The 19,148-nt window shown below is 50.8% G+C and overlaps 1 protein-coding gene across 11 annotated transcripts in view; it reads right to left on the reverse strand.

Moving 5' to 3' along the window:
* Positions 1-19,148, reverse strand: part of B3GNTL1 (UDP-GlcNAc:betaGal beta-1,3-N-acetylglucosaminyltransferase like 1) — an 89,869-nt gene that overhangs the window by 39,896 nt on the left and 30,825 nt on the right. For 6 of the 11 annotated variants that reach the window (XR_005527425.1, XR_005527424.1, XM_039226432.1 and 3 more), the window contains 2 exons: positions 12,326-12,391; positions 2,046-2,141 (listed from right to left, as the gene is read on the reverse strand). The exons of 1 other annotated variant lie outside the window; for it this stretch is intronic. Coding sequence is in view for 5 of the 10 variants with exons in the window: in XM_039226432.1 (XP_039082363.1) it covers positions 2,046-2,141; positions 12,326-12,391 (162 nt within the window). In the remaining 5 variants the exon portion in view is untranslated. Of the gene's footprint in view, positions 1-1,472; positions 1,491-2,045; positions 2,142-2,432; positions 2,555-5,423; positions 5,470-12,325; positions 12,392-19,148 lie in introns of those variants that run through there. 4 more of the 11 variants (XM_039226436.1, XM_039226438.1, XM_039226433.1 and 1 more) reach the window with 4 other exon arrangements.

Consider the following 19,148-nt stretch of genomic DNA (forward strand, 5'->3'; position numbering starts at 1 on the left):
TGACAGCTCAGAACCTGGATCTGCTTCAGATTCTGTGTCTCCCTCTCTCTGACCCTCCCCCGCTCACGCGGTCTCTCTCTCTCTCAAAAATAAATAAAACATTAAAAAAAAATTTAGAGCACACATAGCTTCTTTCAGTTTGTCTTGAGAAACTTCAGACTTTAACCCCTCCTAACTTGGTAGAGAAAAACATTACTTCAGAGGACTCTTAATTATGTCTATGATGTTTAATACTTAAGTCTTCTTATTAGTCCTTGACTCAGAACTCGAATTTCTGGATGAAAATGTGCCCACTGCATTTATTAAAAACAAATTTTTTAAAATGTTTTATTTATTTCTGAGAGAGAGAGAGAGAGAGAGAGACAGCGTGAGCAGGGGAGGGTCAGAGAGAGGGAGACACAGAATCCGAAGACAGGCTCTAGGCTCCGAGCTGTCAGCACAGAGCCGGACGCGGGGCTTGAACCCACAAACTGTGAGATCATGACCTGAGCCGAAGCCAGAGGCTCAACCAACTGAGCCACCCAGGTGCCCCTGTGCGCACTGCATTTAAACCATTCCCTCAGTGTTTAGCTACATGCTTCCTGCATGACTCACATTCTACCAGAAAGTCACACACACAGGCAGAGGTCTGGCTCAGCGTCTCTCCCCCTGGGGCGACCTGTACACGCAGCTGCCAGTGCACCAATATTTGGAAGCGAGGGGGGTATTTCCAGAGACCCCTTGCTGGTGCTGGGCCGAGCCTGGCCCTGTCCAAGGAGCCTCTGGGTGCCCCAGATTGGGGGGACTTCTGGGCTGACTGGAGGCCAGAAGCTTTCATGTTGATATGAAATTTTAATCCCCCAGTTAGGAATATGAAGGCCTCTTGCTAGCTCTTCATGCAGTCAGTTAAGGAAAAAAAAAGCAAACCCAAGTGGGCGTCCTGACAACGTGTCTGTAAAAGGCAGGGCCTCCCAGAGTTCTCTCCGGGGGGGGAAGGACCAGGCCAAGCGTGGCCGTGGGGACCACAGACCTGCAGCTTCTCCACACGTGTGGCGACGCTTACACACACCGGAAGTCTGCAACCAGACCCGCCGCAGTTTCTGCGACTCTGGATCCTGGACGTTTGACGCCTCGAGCCACGCCACACCCTTAGGCAACGTTACCAGCTGGAGGGGAGAAGGCCGTGCGTACTGCCAGGCTCAGAACGGCACCCTGCGTGCCCCACACGCGAAGGCACATTCTCCATTCCAGCCACAAAGCCTCCAGACACTCACAGTGGCCACTGCCCAACGCAGGCAGGAGGGGCGGCGCTGCCTGCCCCGAGCCCGCGGCCAAGCCTCTGCAGGCATCTCCGTGCACACATCCACGAGCTCCTGCCTCAAGGCCCCTGGATCAGAGTGGAGTGTGCAGGCCACACCGCACCCACACGCTGGCTCCTTCTCCTGCCCGTTCAGCTTTAGGAGCAACTAAAGACCAAATTAGCTTCTCTATACCTTTAACCACTGGTGTCTGTAAACATCCACTCATGGAATCTTCATCTTCTCCAAATGTGACATGAAAATCTAAATGTAAAAGCACTTTTTGTGTGCATGTGTGTGTGTGTATGTGCGTATGTGTGTGAAGAAACAGAATTTAAAAGCAAAACCCAGTGATTTCAGCATCGGGCAGCCCCAAGCTGGGACCAGAGTACCCGTTCCCGCCTCCTCTCCGGGCCACCCCACCCTCACAGGTGGTTTCCGGGCCAGCGCTCCCTCCCTCAGACCGCCCTGCTCCGGTGCAGCCGGCCCCGGGGATGGCCTTTCCTAGGCGCCTCTTCCCTCCCACAGCCTGGCCCCATCCCCGCCCTTGCCCCCTTCCCGCTCTGTCCACCTGGGCCTGTGTGGCCGGGCAGCACCTGCGTCTCGCCAGCCTCCAGCCAGGCCTTCTGACCTGCCCGCCGGCTCTAGCGCCTTCCCAGGCCAGACTCCTCTGAATCACTGCCCCTCCCTCCAGTGTGTGTCTGCCAGGCCACACCCAGGAGATGGGCAAACACAGGGGGGCTCTCAGGAAGCCCTGGGTGGGAGTACCTGGGTGAGAAGCTGGTCTGGCGCTAGCTGGTTGATCCACCTTGTGTACCGCTCGGTGGAGTTGGGGGGGTCTCTCCTCACTTGGCAACCTATAATCTGTAACACAAAGCAGAATTTAACCAAGTCAGCGTGAGCTCGTGTGCACATGCCGTCTGCGTTTGTGTCACCGGGCGTTAAGTGTGCAGGACCAGCAGGGAACTGAGACCCCACACTGGATCGGGCTGGGGAGCACTTCTGGGAGTGAAGGGGAGAGGTAGGCACCCTCTCCGTGCAGACCCCACGCCGGACAGTTTCCACCTGCCGAGTCCCAGCAGCACCCACTAAACCACTCTGGTTAGAACTGTCACAGATAACGCTTCCCCTTTGATGCGTTCAAATTACAATGACCTGTACACAAGGTCAGACATCCAGGTGCTTCCAGTCACGCTCTTCTTGAGCCGCAGCAGCAGACACGGGAAGGTTCTGTTGCAGCTTCTTGGGCAGGAAATCCAAACAGTCCTGTTTCTTGATACCGTTCTCGACTTAGCCTCCCAAAGGCAGTAACCTCTCAATAAACAAGAGTCCGAGGGAACCAGCAGACAGGCCCTCCGCGTCCCAGAAAGAACCCAGTTCTGCAGCACAAAACCCTTCCCGTAACATACCACTTTCTTACCACTCCTACCCGTGGTCCCTGACACCTGGCCCTGCCTCCTCCCGCTGCCCTGTGCACACGCCCTGCATCTGCACCCCTGGGCCAGCAGCCCCGGCTCTCCCCTCCAACAGAGCTCGACCCCCAGGGACACCATCTGCACTTCTGTTTTAAGTGTCTGCCTGCAGGATGTCTAAACATGTCTATGACTGCTCAGAAGTGAAGTGGCCCAGTCCCACAGAGCCAGAGTCAGTCGTGGAAAGAGGCCGGTCCCCACAGCTGGTATCTGGGGCTGGCACAGCACGAGGGCACCCTCCCCCCGCCAAGGAAGGACAGTGGGCAGCACAGGGCCTGCCCCTGCTGAGGCTCACAGAGCTCCGTGAGGGTGCTGACAGCCGACCCTGGACTGTGCTTTCTCCACCCATATCACCGAATCGGTCTCCTTATTAAGAAATTAGCAAAAGTGGGGCGCCTGTGTGGCTCAGTCGGTTAAGCATCCGACTTTGGGCCAGGTCATGATCTCACAGCTCGTGGGTTCAAGCCCCGCGTCGGGCTCTGTGCTGACAGCTCAGAGCCTGGAACTGCTTTGGATTCCATGTCTCCCTCTCTCTGACCCTCCCCTGCTCATGCTGTCTTTCTCTCAGAAATAAATAAAACATTAAAAATTAAAAAAAAAAAGAAATTAGCAAAAGTTCCAGCATAATATTTGAATTTCTTACATCTTGTTTTCTGTAGTACTTATGCAGAGTGATTAATTTATATTAATGCAGGAGTGCTAATGAGGAGCTTTGAGAAAGTTTTTCCTTGCATGTTTTTTTGTTGTTGGGCTTTTTAAAACTTTGAGAAAACAGCAGACCTACAGGTAGTAGGAATAATGCAGAGACCTGTGTGTCTCTTACCCAGTGTCTCCAACAGTAATATCTTGAAAAAACAATGTTAAGTCACCACCAGCAAAGGGAATCCTCATGGCCCCTTTACAGCCACACACGCTCTCTGTGAGTGGCAAGTGCTGATCTGTTATTCTGAGGCTTTAATTTTGTCTTTTCAGAAACGCGGTGTCACAGAATCATACAGTACGTAGCGTTCTGTGATTGACTTATCTTCTGGGAGACTCACCCAGGCTGTTGTGTGCAAACAACAGTTCCCTTGTTTGGCTGAAAACCACCACACAGCACACACACACTGCAGGACACGTGGGCTGTTTCCAGCTGGGGCTGTTACTAGTATTCTGCAATGTACATTCACGTAAAGGTTTTTGTGTGAACGTGGCCTCACTTCTTGGGGTAAAGGCAGTATGACTGCCGGGTCATACAGTATTTGCAGGTTTAATTTTCTAAGAAAGTGTCACACTGTTTTCCAGAGTAGCTTCACCAGCTGTGCGTGAGTGACTGGGTTCTCCCACATCCTCACCAGCGTCTGGCGTGGCTTTGGTTTTTATTTCAGCCCTTCCTACCGGTCTGCGGTGACCCTCATCACCATTCTAACCTTGTTCCTTGATGGCTGACCCTCTTTCCGTGGGCTTATGTGCCTCTCACCCATCCTCTCTGGTAAGATGTCTGTTCATGTCTTTTGTCCACTTTCTAACTGGGATAAAAAATCCTTGGCCACAGGTGCATGTGCTTTCCGCATACTGCTGAGTTCCATTAGTGAGCCTGTCCTCTCTTCTGGAACTGCGCACTGAGGACAGTGTGAGCTGCCGTGGCTCCTGATTCTCCCACGCCTGATCTGACTTCCGTGTCTACTGTATCTACTTTCTGGTCCTGTCAAGACTGGCTTTGCATCTGACTGTTCAGCAGAAAAGATTCTGGGAGGAAAAAGGGGAAATGATCACGAGCTGTGAGGTAGAGAGCCATCTGGATGGCTCAGTTAAGCATCTGACTCTTGGTTTCAGCTCAGGTTGTGTTCAATGGGTGAGTCTCACGTCCGGCTCCACACTTACAGCACAGAGCCTGCTTGGGATTCTCTCTCTCCCTCTCTCTCTGCACCTCCCCTGCACGTGTTCTCTGTCTCTCTCTCTCTCTCTCTCAAAATAATCTGAAAAAGACCTGTGACGTAGAAATCTTGTTTCAGAGGTGTGCTCACACATGGATGAAGGGGCTTAACTTCCACACACAGATGCCACAGACTCACACCCGACAACCGCAGCGCCCTGAGCAGCTGCTGGGAGTGACAGAGGGGCCAGGCACATAGCAGCCCTCTCCCACCAGATGAGGCTCTTCTGGAATCGGAGGTGTTCATGCTGCTTCCACAGTGAGCCCCTCACCCAGGCTTGCTGGCTTCTGATGAAAGCTAGAGCCACGTTGGGTGAGGGTCTCACATCAAGAGAGGGTGAGTGAGGTGACATCTGCCTTCAGTGGTGGGGGCACGTACAGATGAAGAAGAGGAGAGTACCTCTGTGTGACTTAACACTTTCTGAAAACAAAGTGGCCTGGCCCATAGGGTAGAAACCATGAGAGACCTTTTCTTCCTGAAAATGTGTCTGTAGTGTGACACCCGGCTCTTCTCCTGAGCCACCCCGACCTCCACGGTCCACAGGAGGGTGGGTGCGAGGGCTCTGCTGTCCTCCACGGTGACGGCATAAAACACGCTCAATGTTTCACACTACGTGAGACTCACACGCTCTGGGGCAAAGCCGTTGTGACATGAGCTTAGCACAGTGCCCTGTATGCAGTCGGTGCTCAGTAAGCACAGGCTGAATGAACCGAAGGGTGTGTGCTGGCTTGCGGGATGCACAGACTCCGTCCACACACCTGAGAGCAGCTGCTGGAGTAAGGCTCTCGTGAGGTATCAGCCGGTTCCTCTGAGGGCATGTGCTGCCGACAGGGCCGATGGTACGGGATTCCAGAGTGTGGTCCCTGCAAACACTCTTGAAGCTTTCTGAGCTTATAGGGGACCCAGCACTTTGGCTGGGGAAAAAAGGTCAGAAAGTAAAGGTTAATGGAGGCAGAAGGGAGGTAACTGTCCACTCTGCTGGCACCTGGCCTGACTCACGTCCACCAAGCCTGGGACCTACATCCCTCCCCCTGACCCTGAGGATCAAAGAGATACTAAGACATCACAGCCTCCAGTCTGTTCTCTTTGGACCTGGTTTTCGGAAGCAGCTGCCAAGCAGGTGAGGAAGCCATGAGGCCCCCAGTGGCCCCAAGTCCCCTGCCCAGCTGAAGCCTACCAAGAGCAGAGCCCTTTCTGAGGTCCCGGCCCATCGTGTCTGTGCGTGTGATAAATGGCTGGCTTTCACACCGCTAGGTCTGGGCACTTGAATAATGGTCAGCTCATCAAGCCCATGGCTGGCTGGTTGGCAAGGAACAGGTGAGGCCAAAATGAGGCGCCTTCTGTGCAGACCCTGGATCCGCGTGGCTCTGAAAGGGACATGGAGACAGGCGGCTGTGCTGTAGGCCGTCAGGAGAGAGAAATCTGCCAGGCCCAAGAGTAGCACCCTCCTCCCCTCTCCTGTAACAGGGGGAGGCCGGCCGGGGTCCTGGCACAGTGCTGGAGATGCGACCACACAGCGAGGGCTGACAGCATGCATCCCGGGGGTGCAGGGACGCGGGATCTGGGGTGTTCCAGGTAGCAGCTGCACTAGTGAAGGTGCGCCCTGCACAGCCCAGGCCAGCGGCGGAAAATTGGTAAAGAAACGGGGGTGGGGGTGGGGGGCGGTGATGAGTCACAGCAGAGATGAAGCATCCAGACCCACACCCCCTCACAAGGCCTGATGGGAAGTTAGGTTTCTCCGACTCCACTGAGTTCAGCACCAGAGAGAGACGGTAGCGGTTACCAGGACCCACAGCGTAAAAATGGGGAGCAGAGTGAGGCCTCAAGCCGTGTGCGGACCAGAACCCACACCTCAGGCTCAGTGGCCCCGATGGAAACCGGGGTAGCGGAGGCAGGTGAGGCATCTCACGTTGTTTGTGAACTCTACCCATGAAATCGGAAAGTCACATTTCACTAAGAACTTCCGCTTGTCATATGGGCCTTATGTGGATACATTCAGGAATTGAAGCAAGGTTTTAATATTTTAAGGTTGGTTAGCTGTTTTCCCTATTTTATGCTCCCAAATGCTGACTGTCATCAAAAATCTTTTCTTAAAAATGACTTTAAGAGAACTGGTAGTCACCAGAGGGAGGAGTGGGGGTGTGTACCAACATGTGCTTCAGCATGTGCGGCGAGTGCCTGTCAACGTGTGTGATGGTATGTGTGCCAGGTGTGTGTCAGCACGTGGCAGGTGTGTCAGTGTGTGCGGAGGGTGCCTGTCAGCGTGTGCACGGTGTGTGTGCCAGATGTGTCAGCGTGTGGCAGGTGCGTCAGTGTGTGCGGTGGGTGCCTGTCGGTGTGTGCGACTTTGTGTGCCGGGTGTGTGGCAGGTGCATCAGTGTGTGCAATGGTATGTCAGCATGTGGCAGGTGCATCGGTGTGTGTGGCGGGTGTGTAATACCATGTGAGTCAGCGTGTGCGTCAATGTGTGTGGTGGGTATATAACAGCATGTGAGTCAGCAGGTGTATGTCAGCAGGTGCATCAGTGTGTGCGGCGGGTGTGTAATACCATGTGAGTCAGCAGGTGCATGCCAGTATGTGCGTCAGTGTGTGCAGCAGGTGTGTAATACCATGTGAGTCAGCAGGTGCAGTGGGTGTGCATCAGTGTGTGCAGCGGGTGTGTAACACCATGTGAGTCAGCAGGTACGTGTCAGCATGTGCAGCGGGTGTGTAACACCATGTGTGTCAGCGGGTGCATGTTGGCATGTGCGTCAGCGTGTGTGGCAGGTGTGTAATACCACGTGTGCTAGTAGGTGCGTGTCAGCGTGTGCGGTGGGTAAGCGTGGTGGTGGCGCATCACCGGGTGTGTGACAGCAGCGGAAGGCACGGCGCGGGGACGTGGTGGGTGGGTGGGTGGGAATCATTCTGTGTTGGGACAGATGCGGCTGTGCTCACAGTGACCCCAGCACGACGCACAGACCACCGATGTGTGCAAACACCGGACACGACTGTAACACTGAGTGTCAACGTGAGATCACATCAGGAAGAAGCGCTAGCTTCACCTGCCCTTCCTCTGGCTGGAGCCACCTTCCAGCCACGCACCAGAATGACCAGGGAAGATGTGAGGCCACGTGATGTGTTCTCCGGAACTTTCAGAAACAGGGCTGGGCACAGGCTGCAAGTCCACAAGAGGGGTGGTGTGTGTGAGGGGGGGAGGGGCTGTTGAGAACGGAATGCCCACATATACCCCGTGGCAAAGCTAGAAGAGTTTCCGCCGTCACCCTGCCCACCGGGCGCTTCACTATCACCCGAGCGGACCTGGCTTCCTGAGGCGTGTGTGGGATGGTGGTCAGGAAAGAGGGAAGGTATGGGGTCCACGGAGGCCCAGCCTGCTCCACCAGAGAAGCTGGTGGCCAGGGAGCCCACTTCCTGTGACTCATAGATGACAACTGTGAAAAAAATAAAACACCTCTGGACTGCTAAACAAACAAACCAACCAACCCAAACTTTACTTTAAGACCCAACTTCCAGTTACCTGGCCAACATTCACAACTAGGAGTAAAACCCGTGAGGCTCACACACACGCAGAGCCCTGGCTGGGGGCCCGTGGAGCCACAAACACAGTGTGCTGGTTCCTCAGGAGCACTAAATATCCACCATGGCTGGGGGCGTACACAGGCCACACTCACAAAACTTAGGTGTGGAGGAACGCATGCTCGGTTATGGGGTTTTTTTCCCTGTGAAGCCCCTGACTGTGGGAATGAGCTGCCTCCGCCTCCACTTCTCAGTCTCCAGACCCTGAACTCTCCGGCTTCCCGCTGGGCTGCCAGAGGGTCCTTGCGACCTGACCTCCCCGTCGCCTTCTGCTGATGCTGTAAGCACCAGACCAGCACAAAGGCCTGTCCCTGGTCGGCAGCAGGCCCTTCCCCATGGGGATCGTCCAGGGCCAGCTGCACACGCTTAGGTGCTCACACCCCATCTGCACTGCAGACCAGGGATCTCCCAGCCAGTCCTGCGCACTGTGAGACGCAGGGGGACTGTGGGGCCAGGCTGAACAAACCCCCCTCTCAGCCACCACTGGGCATCCAGGGGGCATTTGCTCCAGAAGTGCTAAACCAGAATCAGGGATGGCACCCACCATGGGCTTTGGATGAGGCACACGGATGCCAACAGCAGGTCCACCCTCTCAACCCACGAGTCGAGGTAAACTACACCCTGTCCCATCTGAAGGGACCGTGCTCACTCTTCAGGTGCTCATGCCGCTCCCAGGACATGAGCTCAGCTGGCCCTGCTCTGAAGTGGGATCACTCGGTGAGCTGTTACTGCAGACTCCTGTGGGGAAAGAGCAGCCCACTCTTGTAGGGTGGGCTGAGGGTGCACTGAGCAGAGGGTGCGCATGCTAGAAGGACAGAGGGACGATGGCACTCACAGCCCCTTCACCAGGAAGACAGAGGTGCCTGCCACCCTCCTCCGCCTGGCTTTCCCATAACTCTGTGTCCACCAGGAAGGACGTTCACCAGCTTGCTGCTAACATAGCGAGGCCAGATCACCTCCAAATTCTCCCAAGCCCCCTGGAGACACAGCAATTCAGGGATGTAGGAAATCCCACCACTGGCCTGCAAGGGCCCACTGTCCAAGGCCACAGCGGGGGAGCGCTGCATCCAAAAGCTGTAGGAGGCACACAGCTCTGCAAGGTGCCCCCACTCCTCCTGCGGGGCTGCCTCGCCTTCTTCCTGCCTTCCTGAAACCACGTACCCCACCGCTCTCCCCCTCTGCACTGGAGACCCCACCTCTGGCCCAGGCCAGAGACAGTGGCTCCCTGACTCACCCAGCACCTGTCCCAGAGCTGATGTCTGCTCAGCAGTGTCCAGTAAGTGGGTGGGTAAATGTTATCCCGGGAGCTGCCTCATGGCACCCCAACTTCAGACACCCTGAAATTCCTTATGTATCCCTAGACTTGGCGGTCCATTTGCACCTATGCATGAAGAACCACCCAAAAACATTTTCAGTATGGAAAACAAATCTCACTCTCTAAGCCGTCAGCACTGGTGATGAACTCTTCAGAAGTTTTAATGCAGAGCATATTTTAAACGTCTGTGGCAGCTCAGGACAGCTGCCCGTCACCGGGCATGAGCACCCGCTTCAGCCTCACAGGAGGCTTGCTGAGGGGACAGGGCTCAGTGCTGGGCAACCTCCCCTGGGGGCTTCCAGGAGAAGCCACAACCTGCCAGCACTGTATGTCAGAGCAGAGCATGTTTCTGACATCTTTTCATTTCCAACTAGAAAGCATCAGAGATTCAGAATTCTATGTAAACTTTTAGCATCTCCTGGAGTCTGTGGAAGCTGACTGCTACGAAGATCTGTATTTGCACATGTCCGTGGTTCTAAAACCTGGCTGGCTCCGATCTCGTCAGGATCTGGTGAGTGCTGCGGAGCCGCACGCAGGCCCTGATGCTCCTACAAAGGTGCCCCTCGCACCCGCTGGCTTTCTCGCCGTCAAATGCCACACTGTCTCCCACTTCCTTCGCGCTCTGGGCTCTGGCTTGGATGTAGGCAGCACTGGCCGCAAGCAGCCTCCTGTCACAGTAAGTTTGTGCTCACTTGGGAGCCTAAACCTAAGTTCCTCAAACATCATCTGTGTGCTGCCAGGAAGGGGTTTTGCAGCCGTGAGTCAGGCCTGTGACCAGCTGACTTCCTGGAGGACATGGCTGGTCCCATTCAAGCAGGGAGTGGTCATGAGGAAGCTGTGGGTGCTGGGTTCCTGCCTGTCTGGAGGCGTCACCAGCCAGTGACATCACACCGCTGCCGTCAGGACCGTAGGACGTATAGTGACCCCGATGGCACTATGCCAGCTGAGAGGTCACTTCTCAGTGAAGTAGTGCAACTGGGCACTTCCAAACCTCTTACCCGTTCCACCTTCCGGGAGCTTCCAGCCTGAGGGGCAGTGTAGTAGCTTCTCAAGATGCAGCTGAGGGGCCATTTTTTTAAATCTTTTTATAGGTATATTTCAAGGACATGTTTACATTAAAAATGTGTCGTTTTAAGCAATGTAAGTGCAGTTACAATTCAGGAACTGAGAATCTTCAACATCAAGCTGAAAGAGAGGCCCTGGGGGGGAGCGTGCACACGTGTTTACAGGGCAGACCAGGTACCTGCAGCCAAAGACCCCGAGTCAGAGTCGTGTGAGGGGCTGGGCAGCTAGAGAGGAAGCACAAGGTGCTGAATTTCTTAGAAGCAGAAAGTCAGTACGCTAAATTCAAAGCTCCAAAACAAAGGACCACTGGAAGGGAATTTATTCCTCTGGATGAACAAAAGTTGTTCAAGCTCTTGGGAGATTCTATCTTGTGCACTTTTCAGCCCCTCAGAGTTCCTCACGCTGCACAGGTTGCCGAGGATAGCTTGCTGAGGCCCTACACGCGGCCTGGGGACTGCCCGAGCCCTCCGACACCCAGAGCCTGTGAGAAATGCCGAGCTCAGGCCCTACCTGATGCCCAGATCAGGTCCCTGGGGCTTGTCGTGAGTACGTGGCGCTGGAGAAGCTTCAGTGCGGGTGCGGATACAGCACCGTGGCAGAAGGGAGCAGGACCCGGAGTTGGGGGCAGGGGAGGCCGCCCTCTGGAGTAGCTGGTGCGGCAGCTGTTTTAAGCAGCCCTGCAGACCTTTCTATTTGATACTTTCTAAGATCAGCGATCATCACAGTAATTCAGACATTTTCACTAAAACTTCAGCACAGATGTTTAAGCAGTGGATGCTGGAGCTAGACGCAGGCTTTGGGGATCAGGCACCCGGGCTGCTCGAGACCTGGAACTACACAGGGGTGAGTGTCCTTGGGCCTGCGATGCCCTCCAGGCCCAGATGGGAAGGTGACACCTCCAGGCCCAAATGGGAAGGTGACACAGGGCTCCCGGTCGGGAAATGAGGCCCTCAGCCCGTGAGTACCCAGGAAGACAGTGCTGGTTCATGGAGGACACCTGGGAAGCCCTTCTGAAATTGAGAACTGTAGTCTCACGTTTTCTAGGTAATAAGAATACCCTTTAAACTGCTAACACAATATAGCTTTCAGCGTGTGCTTCTATATCCTGGGCACATGGCATTGGAAACGCTCATGAAAACAAAACCAAACCAAGGAGCCCTGTGTGCACAGGAAAACAGCCTTGAGCGTCTAGAGATCTGAGAGCCACTGCTCATGCTCTGATGGGGCAGTTTTTTTTTTTCCTTAATCCTTTATTTTATTTTTTCTAATTAAAATTTTTTTTCTTAGTTTATTGTCAAGTTGGTTTCCATATAACCCAGTGCTCATCCCAACAAGTGCCCTCCCCCATGCTCTGATGGGGCAATTCTAGCCTAAAGAAGAGCCTTAATGCAAACAGCTGCAAAGGCACTTTCATCAAAGTGGACAACAACTCAGAGACAGATAGACGTAGGACTCACACTCAGGGACAGAAGACTCACACTTGGGGATAGACACAAGACACACTCAGGGACAGACACCAAGATTCACACTCAGGACAGATGCCAGGACTCACAAGTGTCAGGGACACATGCCGGGGACATGCATTGAGGACACGCACATGCATTGGGGACAGACATCAGGACTCACACTTAAGGACAGATGCCAGGACTCACACATGTTGGGGAGACACAGGATGCACATGCACTAGGGACAAATGCCTGGACTTACACTTGTCGGGTGCTGGGCAGCAGCTTCCAGTTGCAGCCTCACCCTCTGAGGCATCATAACGTCGTCCTGAAGCAAAGAACAGTTTAAACTCACATAAGGCAACTCCCACAAAGAAGAAACAAACAGACAGAAAAGCCTACAGCAAAATGGGCAAAAGCCAAGAACAGGCAATTCAGATGCTACTCACAGGACCAGGAACCCCGTTAGTTGGCAAGGAGATGCTGGCAGTCCCCACAATGGCTCGCACACTGTCATGTGCAAGCACTCTAGAGGGCGCTTGGCCTCATCCAGCAATCTGAGGATACACATCCCTAAGACACAGGCCCCATACCACTGGGAAGGGGCATCTTGTATGCCCAGTCTTGGATTTGCTTGGCCTTCAAATACTTGTAGAACAAATGGAGTGTCCATTCAAGACTGAATTATATTTCTGATTACTTCACCAGTTACAAAATGCTCACATATGCTTTTTTTTTTTTTTTTTCCAAATCACAATCTTCTATAGTTGAAGACACGGCATCTAAAATTATCCCTGTTTTGTAGCCAGAGAAAACAAGGCTTGAGAAGGCTATGTATTTCACCCAAGGTCTCATAGCACTTACATGCCTTACATGTTAAAATTTGAACATGGGATTAACTGAGAAACCAACATACACCAAAAGCAAAACTGCCCAGAAATTCCTGGCTCTCATGAATGTTCTAAAGTAAGTTTCCACCACCTCCTGAACTAGAATCACCTCTGGAGTATCTGAATAAAGTCAACCCCTGCAAATACACAGAATACTTAAGACAGCTAACACACCCACTGACAATTAGCAGAGAAATTCCAGGAGAAAGGCAAGGAACAGGGAATCAAACCTGAAACCAAGCAGCACAACAGGTACCCCACGATTTCAGAGTGCACACTGGCCTGTAAGTCACAGAGAAGCTCCCTGTTCTCCCCAGACCATTTTGAAAGAAGAAAAACTCGCTGATGGGATGAATGAAAAGTTCTTTATTACACAAGAAAAGCCACATGGTATTTTATTTTATTTTATTTTTTTCACATGGTATTTTAATAACAAGCCCAGATGTGTTTCTGCTGGTGGCCGTGATCTGCACCACTTTTCGCATCCTGGAAAGGGCCCTGTTCTGGTCAAGGTCCACAGGGTTCACAGCCGGTGCCAAACACTAGGAGTTAGTTTTAACTAAAGTCAGCTGGTTTTTGAAATGCAAAGGCGAGGAGTCCAAGGGGTGGATACACAGTCCTGACTCTTCAGGGCACAGGAGGGGGGCTCCGAAACCCCCACATGTGTTTCTGCCTGGGAGTATGCAAGGTCCCAGACTGGCTGCAGTTCCACAATGATACCCAGTTAAGGAACAACGTTCTTGACAGCCTGGGGCAAAGGATGTTGATGTTTTATAAAAATAACATCAATTGAGAATGAAATGCCATTTCCTTTCTGCCCACAAAAATTTTAGGTAGAAACAAGCTCATCTAGTCAAAGAATAGCTCATGTGGTTCAAAGAAACCTGGAGCTTCAAATTAAGTAGCTTCTGAGTGAGAATGGCCCTGGGAGACAGAGGCTCCTGGGGACGGCTAGGGCCTTGGTCAGGCAAGAGCTAGAGGCGGACAGAAGCCGGATGGACAGGGGAGTAGGACGCGCTGCCTGCAGGTCACAGTTACCACCAGCCACAAGAAGATCTCTCTCTATGGCATAAAGCAAGGTCAGTGTGTGTGGGGGGGGGGTGGGGGGGGGAGTAAGCGTCTTTATGCTTGGCTTTCAGACTCAAAGAAGTAACCTGGTCACACCTCAACCCTCAGGAGGCACCTTGAAAAAGGGGAAGAGACAGAGCAGACCAACTAACAGGTTGAAACCCTGCTTGGAAAGTACAGGGTCGAAGGAATTATCATATGTTAGCTACCTGTGTGTTTCTGCCGAAAATTCCGACTTCTAGAAAAGATTCTGGCCCACAGTCTACTACTTAGCTTGTGTGTGCCAGGGTAGGGTCCTGACCCCGGTCAAGAGGCCCCAAATTCCACCTGCAGAAGTGACACACTAGCCTTCAGCACACAAACAGTCCTGCTCTGTTCAGCTATTTTTTTAAAATCTTTTTAATGTTTTATTTATTTCAGTGAGAGACAGCGTGAGCAGGGGAGGGTCAGAGAGAGAGGGAGATACAGAATCTGAAGCAAGCTCCAGGCTCTGAGCTAGCTGTCAGCACAGAGCCCGACGTGAGGCTCGAACCCATGAACCATGAGATCATGACCTGAGCCGAAGTCAGACGCTTAACCGACTGAGCCACCCAGGCGCCCCTGTTCAGCTATCTTAAAAGTCTTAACAGCAATAGAGAGTTAATGAGAAGCACTGGCAGATACCGGGTCTGAATCCAGGAGCGGCTGTGAACAGGAAAGCACCAGCCACTTCTGCCCTGGAGGCCTCAATGAGCCAAGAAAGTCTGAGAGGAGGGAAATCAGAGCCCAGGGCTGCTCAGTGTCAGGGAGGGAGTTGGGTGCGGCTCACCCACAGCACTTCCAGCTCAGGCCACAGCTGCTGCCTCCCCAAGGTGACAGGAGCTCAAGGGACAATGGCCACATGGCCCCAGGCACCTGGCCGAAGTGAGGGGAGCCTCTGAGGGAGGACTCTTACGCGAGGCAAGGCCCCAGATGGCACAGGTGCTCAAATCCAAACCCAGTGGCCAGCACACGAGGGTCACCAGGCAGAGAAAGCAACGTGCAGTAAGGCTCCCGGAAAGCAAACATTAAGAAAATAACTCAAAAGAGTTCAAAATCAATATTATTAAGCAGTACACTGGAAAATATCTGTTTGATAAAACAGGTGGAAGCAGCAAGGGAAGAATAGAGGAACAGAAGAAACGTGAGGCAGAAAGTGAACAGGGAACGCACAGGCACACACAGCCAAATAAACAACAGCAAATGTGAATACACTCAATCGTTTAACCAAAACTAAAGACTGTCAGATTGGATTTAAAAACACTCACAGAAACAAAGTAAGATCCACCCACACGCTATTTGCAAGAGACAGACATCAGGTTCAGACACAGAACAATCAAACGTGGGAGGGCAGAAGACCCCAAGCAAACTGGAGCCAGCGGAGACAGACAGGCCTTTGGCAACAGGACGCCACTGGAGACGAGAAGAGGCCGCCTGTGGACAGAGGGCCACCATCAGAAAGAAGTGAAGGTTGTAAATGCACTTCCCTGCTGGCCACAGAGGAGGAAGAAACAAAACGGACAGGGTCACCAGGACCCTGAAGGAAGAAAGGGACAGAACAGCAAGAGCTGAAGATCGGGACGCGCGGTGAGCACCGGACATCTGGGACAGCTGGGCAGGTGAGGCCGCCTGCAGAGAGAAGGCGGGCAGTGCCACCAACCAGAGCTCAGCCCACCAGCGCAGGCTCGTCCACGTAGCAGGGGCCACAAATGTTAAAGCACTAAGATCATATAAGACCTGTTCTCTGACCACAGTGAAATCAAGTCAGAAACCGAAAACAGGAGGGTACTTGGGAAATCTATCACCAATACGCAGGAATGAACAACACACTTCTTTACTTGTTTTAATTTATGTCTTTATTTTATTTTGAGAGACAGAGATAGAGAACAAGCGGAGGAGGGGCAGAGAGAGAGAGGGAGACACAGAATCTGAAACAGGCTCCAGGCTCTGAGCTGTCAGCATAGAGCCCGACGTGGGGCTCGAACCCACAGACGATGAGATCATGACCTGAGCTGGTTGGACACTCAACCAACCAGGCGTCCCAACAACGCACTTCTAAACAGCTAGCAGCTGCATAAGAAATCACAATTTTAAAATATTCTGAGCTGAATGAAATGAAAAATGACATAGCAATACAGCAAAAGCCACACCTGTACCAACGAAGACTGATTTCTTAAGAAACAACAGTAAAATTGGGGCGCCTGGGTGGCTTAGTCGGTTGGGCGTCTGACTTTCGCTCGGGTCATGATCTCGCGGTTCGTGGGTTCGAGCCCCGCGTCAGGCTCTGTGCTGACTGCCAGCTCAGAGCCTGGAGCCTGTTTCAGAGTCTGTCACTCCCTCTCTCTCTGACCCTCCCCTGTTCACACTGTCTCTCTCACTCTCCTAGAAATAAATAAAACATTAAAAAAATTTTTTTTTAAAAATAAAAAAAAATTAAAAAAAAGAAACAACAGTAAAAAAGAGCAAATTAAACCAAAAGCAAGAAGAAAATAATGAAGATCAGAGCAGAAACAGAAAAAAAAAAAAAAACAGAGAAAAGAAAAGCAGCAAAATCAAACAATGATTGGTTCTTTGAAAACATCAAATTTAACAAACTTTTAGCTAGACTGGAGACCAATAAACTTTTTCTATAAAGGGCCGGGGAGTAAATGTTTTAGTCTTTGTGGCCATATGTGGTTTCTGCCAATATTCTTCTTTGTTTTTGTTGTTTGTTTGTTATTTTGTTTTTACAACATTTTAAAAATAAAAAGACCATTTTTAGCTCAGAGACCATAAAAAACAGGCTGCCAGTGGGTTTGTTCTATGAGCTGTCATCTGCTGAATCCTAAACGAGACAGACCAAGGAAAAGTAACTAAATTCAAGAATGAAAAGGAAGACAGCAAGGCTGGCCTCAGAGAAGTTAAGACAACAATATGAGAGTCCAAATCAACTCTTTAGACAAATCAATTAGACAAAACAGATAATTCCCAGGAAGATGTGGGTTTCTGAAATTGACTGAAGAAGAAATATAAACTCTGAAGAGATCTATAAAAAGTAAAAAAAAGTATTGAAGCCTAGTAATTAAAAATCTCTCATGACAAAAAAACTTTTTTAAAAAAAACCAACACAGTTGCAATGTGTTTGTCAGCAAAATAAAATTTCGAAGTGCTGCCTATTTAAAAAAAAAATCTCTCCCCACAAAAAAGTCCAAGTTGAGATGGCATGAGTAGTGAATTCTACCAAACACTTAAAGGAGAAACAGGGATGCTAGGCTGGCTCACTTGGTAAAGCACATGACTCTTGATCTCGGGATTGTGAGTTCAAGTTCCACGTTGGGTATAGAGGTTTCTTAAAAATAGATTCTTAAAAAATAAAAAAGAAGAAGAAAAAGAAGAAATGGTATGTCACCTTCACCACAAACCCTCCAGAAGTGGTAGAGGCAGGGATACGCCCTATTCACTCCAAGTGGCTAGTACTTCCCAGTACCCATGTTAGAGCAATATGACGCATGAGCATGGATGAACGATGTTTGACAAAATATTGGCAAACCAAATCAGCAACACGTACAAAGGTTTACTCCAGACCAAGTGGGATTTCCCTGGAAATGCAAGGTTGCTTTACCATCTGAAAGTCAATTAATGTCAGACATTATATTGTCAAAAAAAGAACAATTGCTATAAGATGACCTCAGTAAATGCAGAAAAAGGATTTCACAAAATCTAGTGAACATTCAGGATAAAAATTCTCAAAAAACAGGAATAGAATGGAACTTCTTCATCTTGATAAAAGGCACGTACGAAAGCGCTACAGTTAGCATCTGAAAGGTGAGCAATGAAAGGCTTCTCCTGAGACTGGGAGTGAGGGAAAATGTCTGCCTTTGTGCTCAGAGCACTTCACGGAGCTTCTGGTCAGTGGGATTGGGCAATAAAGGAAAGTAAAAGGCATCCAGGCTGGAAGGGAAGAGGTGAACCTGTCTCAGTTTGCAGAAAGCATGAGTTTGTATGCAGAGAATCCTAAGGAATCCACACACACACACACACACACACACACACACACACACAACCCCCCCCCCCCAAACTAACAAGTTCAGCAAGGTCACAGAATATGGGATCAAAACACAAAAAACTATTTCTGTTGACGACTTCCTTCACTGTGCAGAAACTTATTTCGATGAAGTCTCAAGAGTTTATTTTTGTTTCCCTTGCCTCAGGAGACACACCTAGAAAAATGTTGCTACAGCCGAGGTCAAAGAGGTTGCTGCGTTTTCTCCTCTAGGATTTTTATGGTTTCAGGTCTCATATTTAGGCCTTTAATCCACAAAACTAAAAGGCAACTGACTCGGAACAGGGATGGCAGCAGACTAGAAGAACCCTGGGTGCGCCTCCTCCCATAAACACAACTAGCCCCAAATCACCCCAAATATCCCAGAAATCAACCTGAAGACTGATATACCCAAAGAGAGAAGAGGCCACAGTGGAGAAGGTTTACTAGGGGGCGGGGGTGGGGGGTGGAGAAGACAGCCAATGGAATGGGAGAAGATAACTGCAAATGACGCATCTGATAAAGGGTTAGTATCCAAAATCTGTAAAGAACTTATCAAACTCAGCATCCAAAAAAATTAAAAATGGGCAGAAGACTGAATAGACTCTTTTCCAAAGAAGACATCTAGACGGCAAACAGACACATGAAAAGATGCTCAACACCACTCATCATCAAGGAAATATAAATCAAAATCACACTGAGATACCACTTAACACCTGTCAGAATGGCTAAAATTGACAACACAAGAAACAACAGGTGTTGGTGAGAATGTGGAGAAAGAGGAACCCTCTTACACTGTTGGAAGGAATGCAGATTGGTACAGCGACTGAGGAAAACAGTGTGGAGATTCCTCAAAATGTTAAAAATAGAACTACCCTATGACCCAGCAATTGCACTACTGGAAATTTACCCAAAGGATGCAAAAACACTAATTCAAAGGACAGATGCATCCTGATGTTTATATCAGCATTTACAATAGCCAAATTACAGAAATAGCCCAAGTGACCATTATCTGATGAATGGATAAAGGTGTGAGACATATATATATATGACAGAATATTACTCTGCTGTAAAAAGGATAGAAATCT

This window comes from Hyaena hyaena, unplaced genomic scaffold (genome assembly GCF_003009895.1).
Source record: "Hyaena hyaena isolate Hyena2069 unplaced genomic scaffold, ASM300989v1 scaffold_21, whole genome shotgun sequence".
NCBI lineage: Eukaryota > Metazoa > Chordata > Mammalia > Carnivora > Hyaenidae > Hyaena > Hyaena hyaena.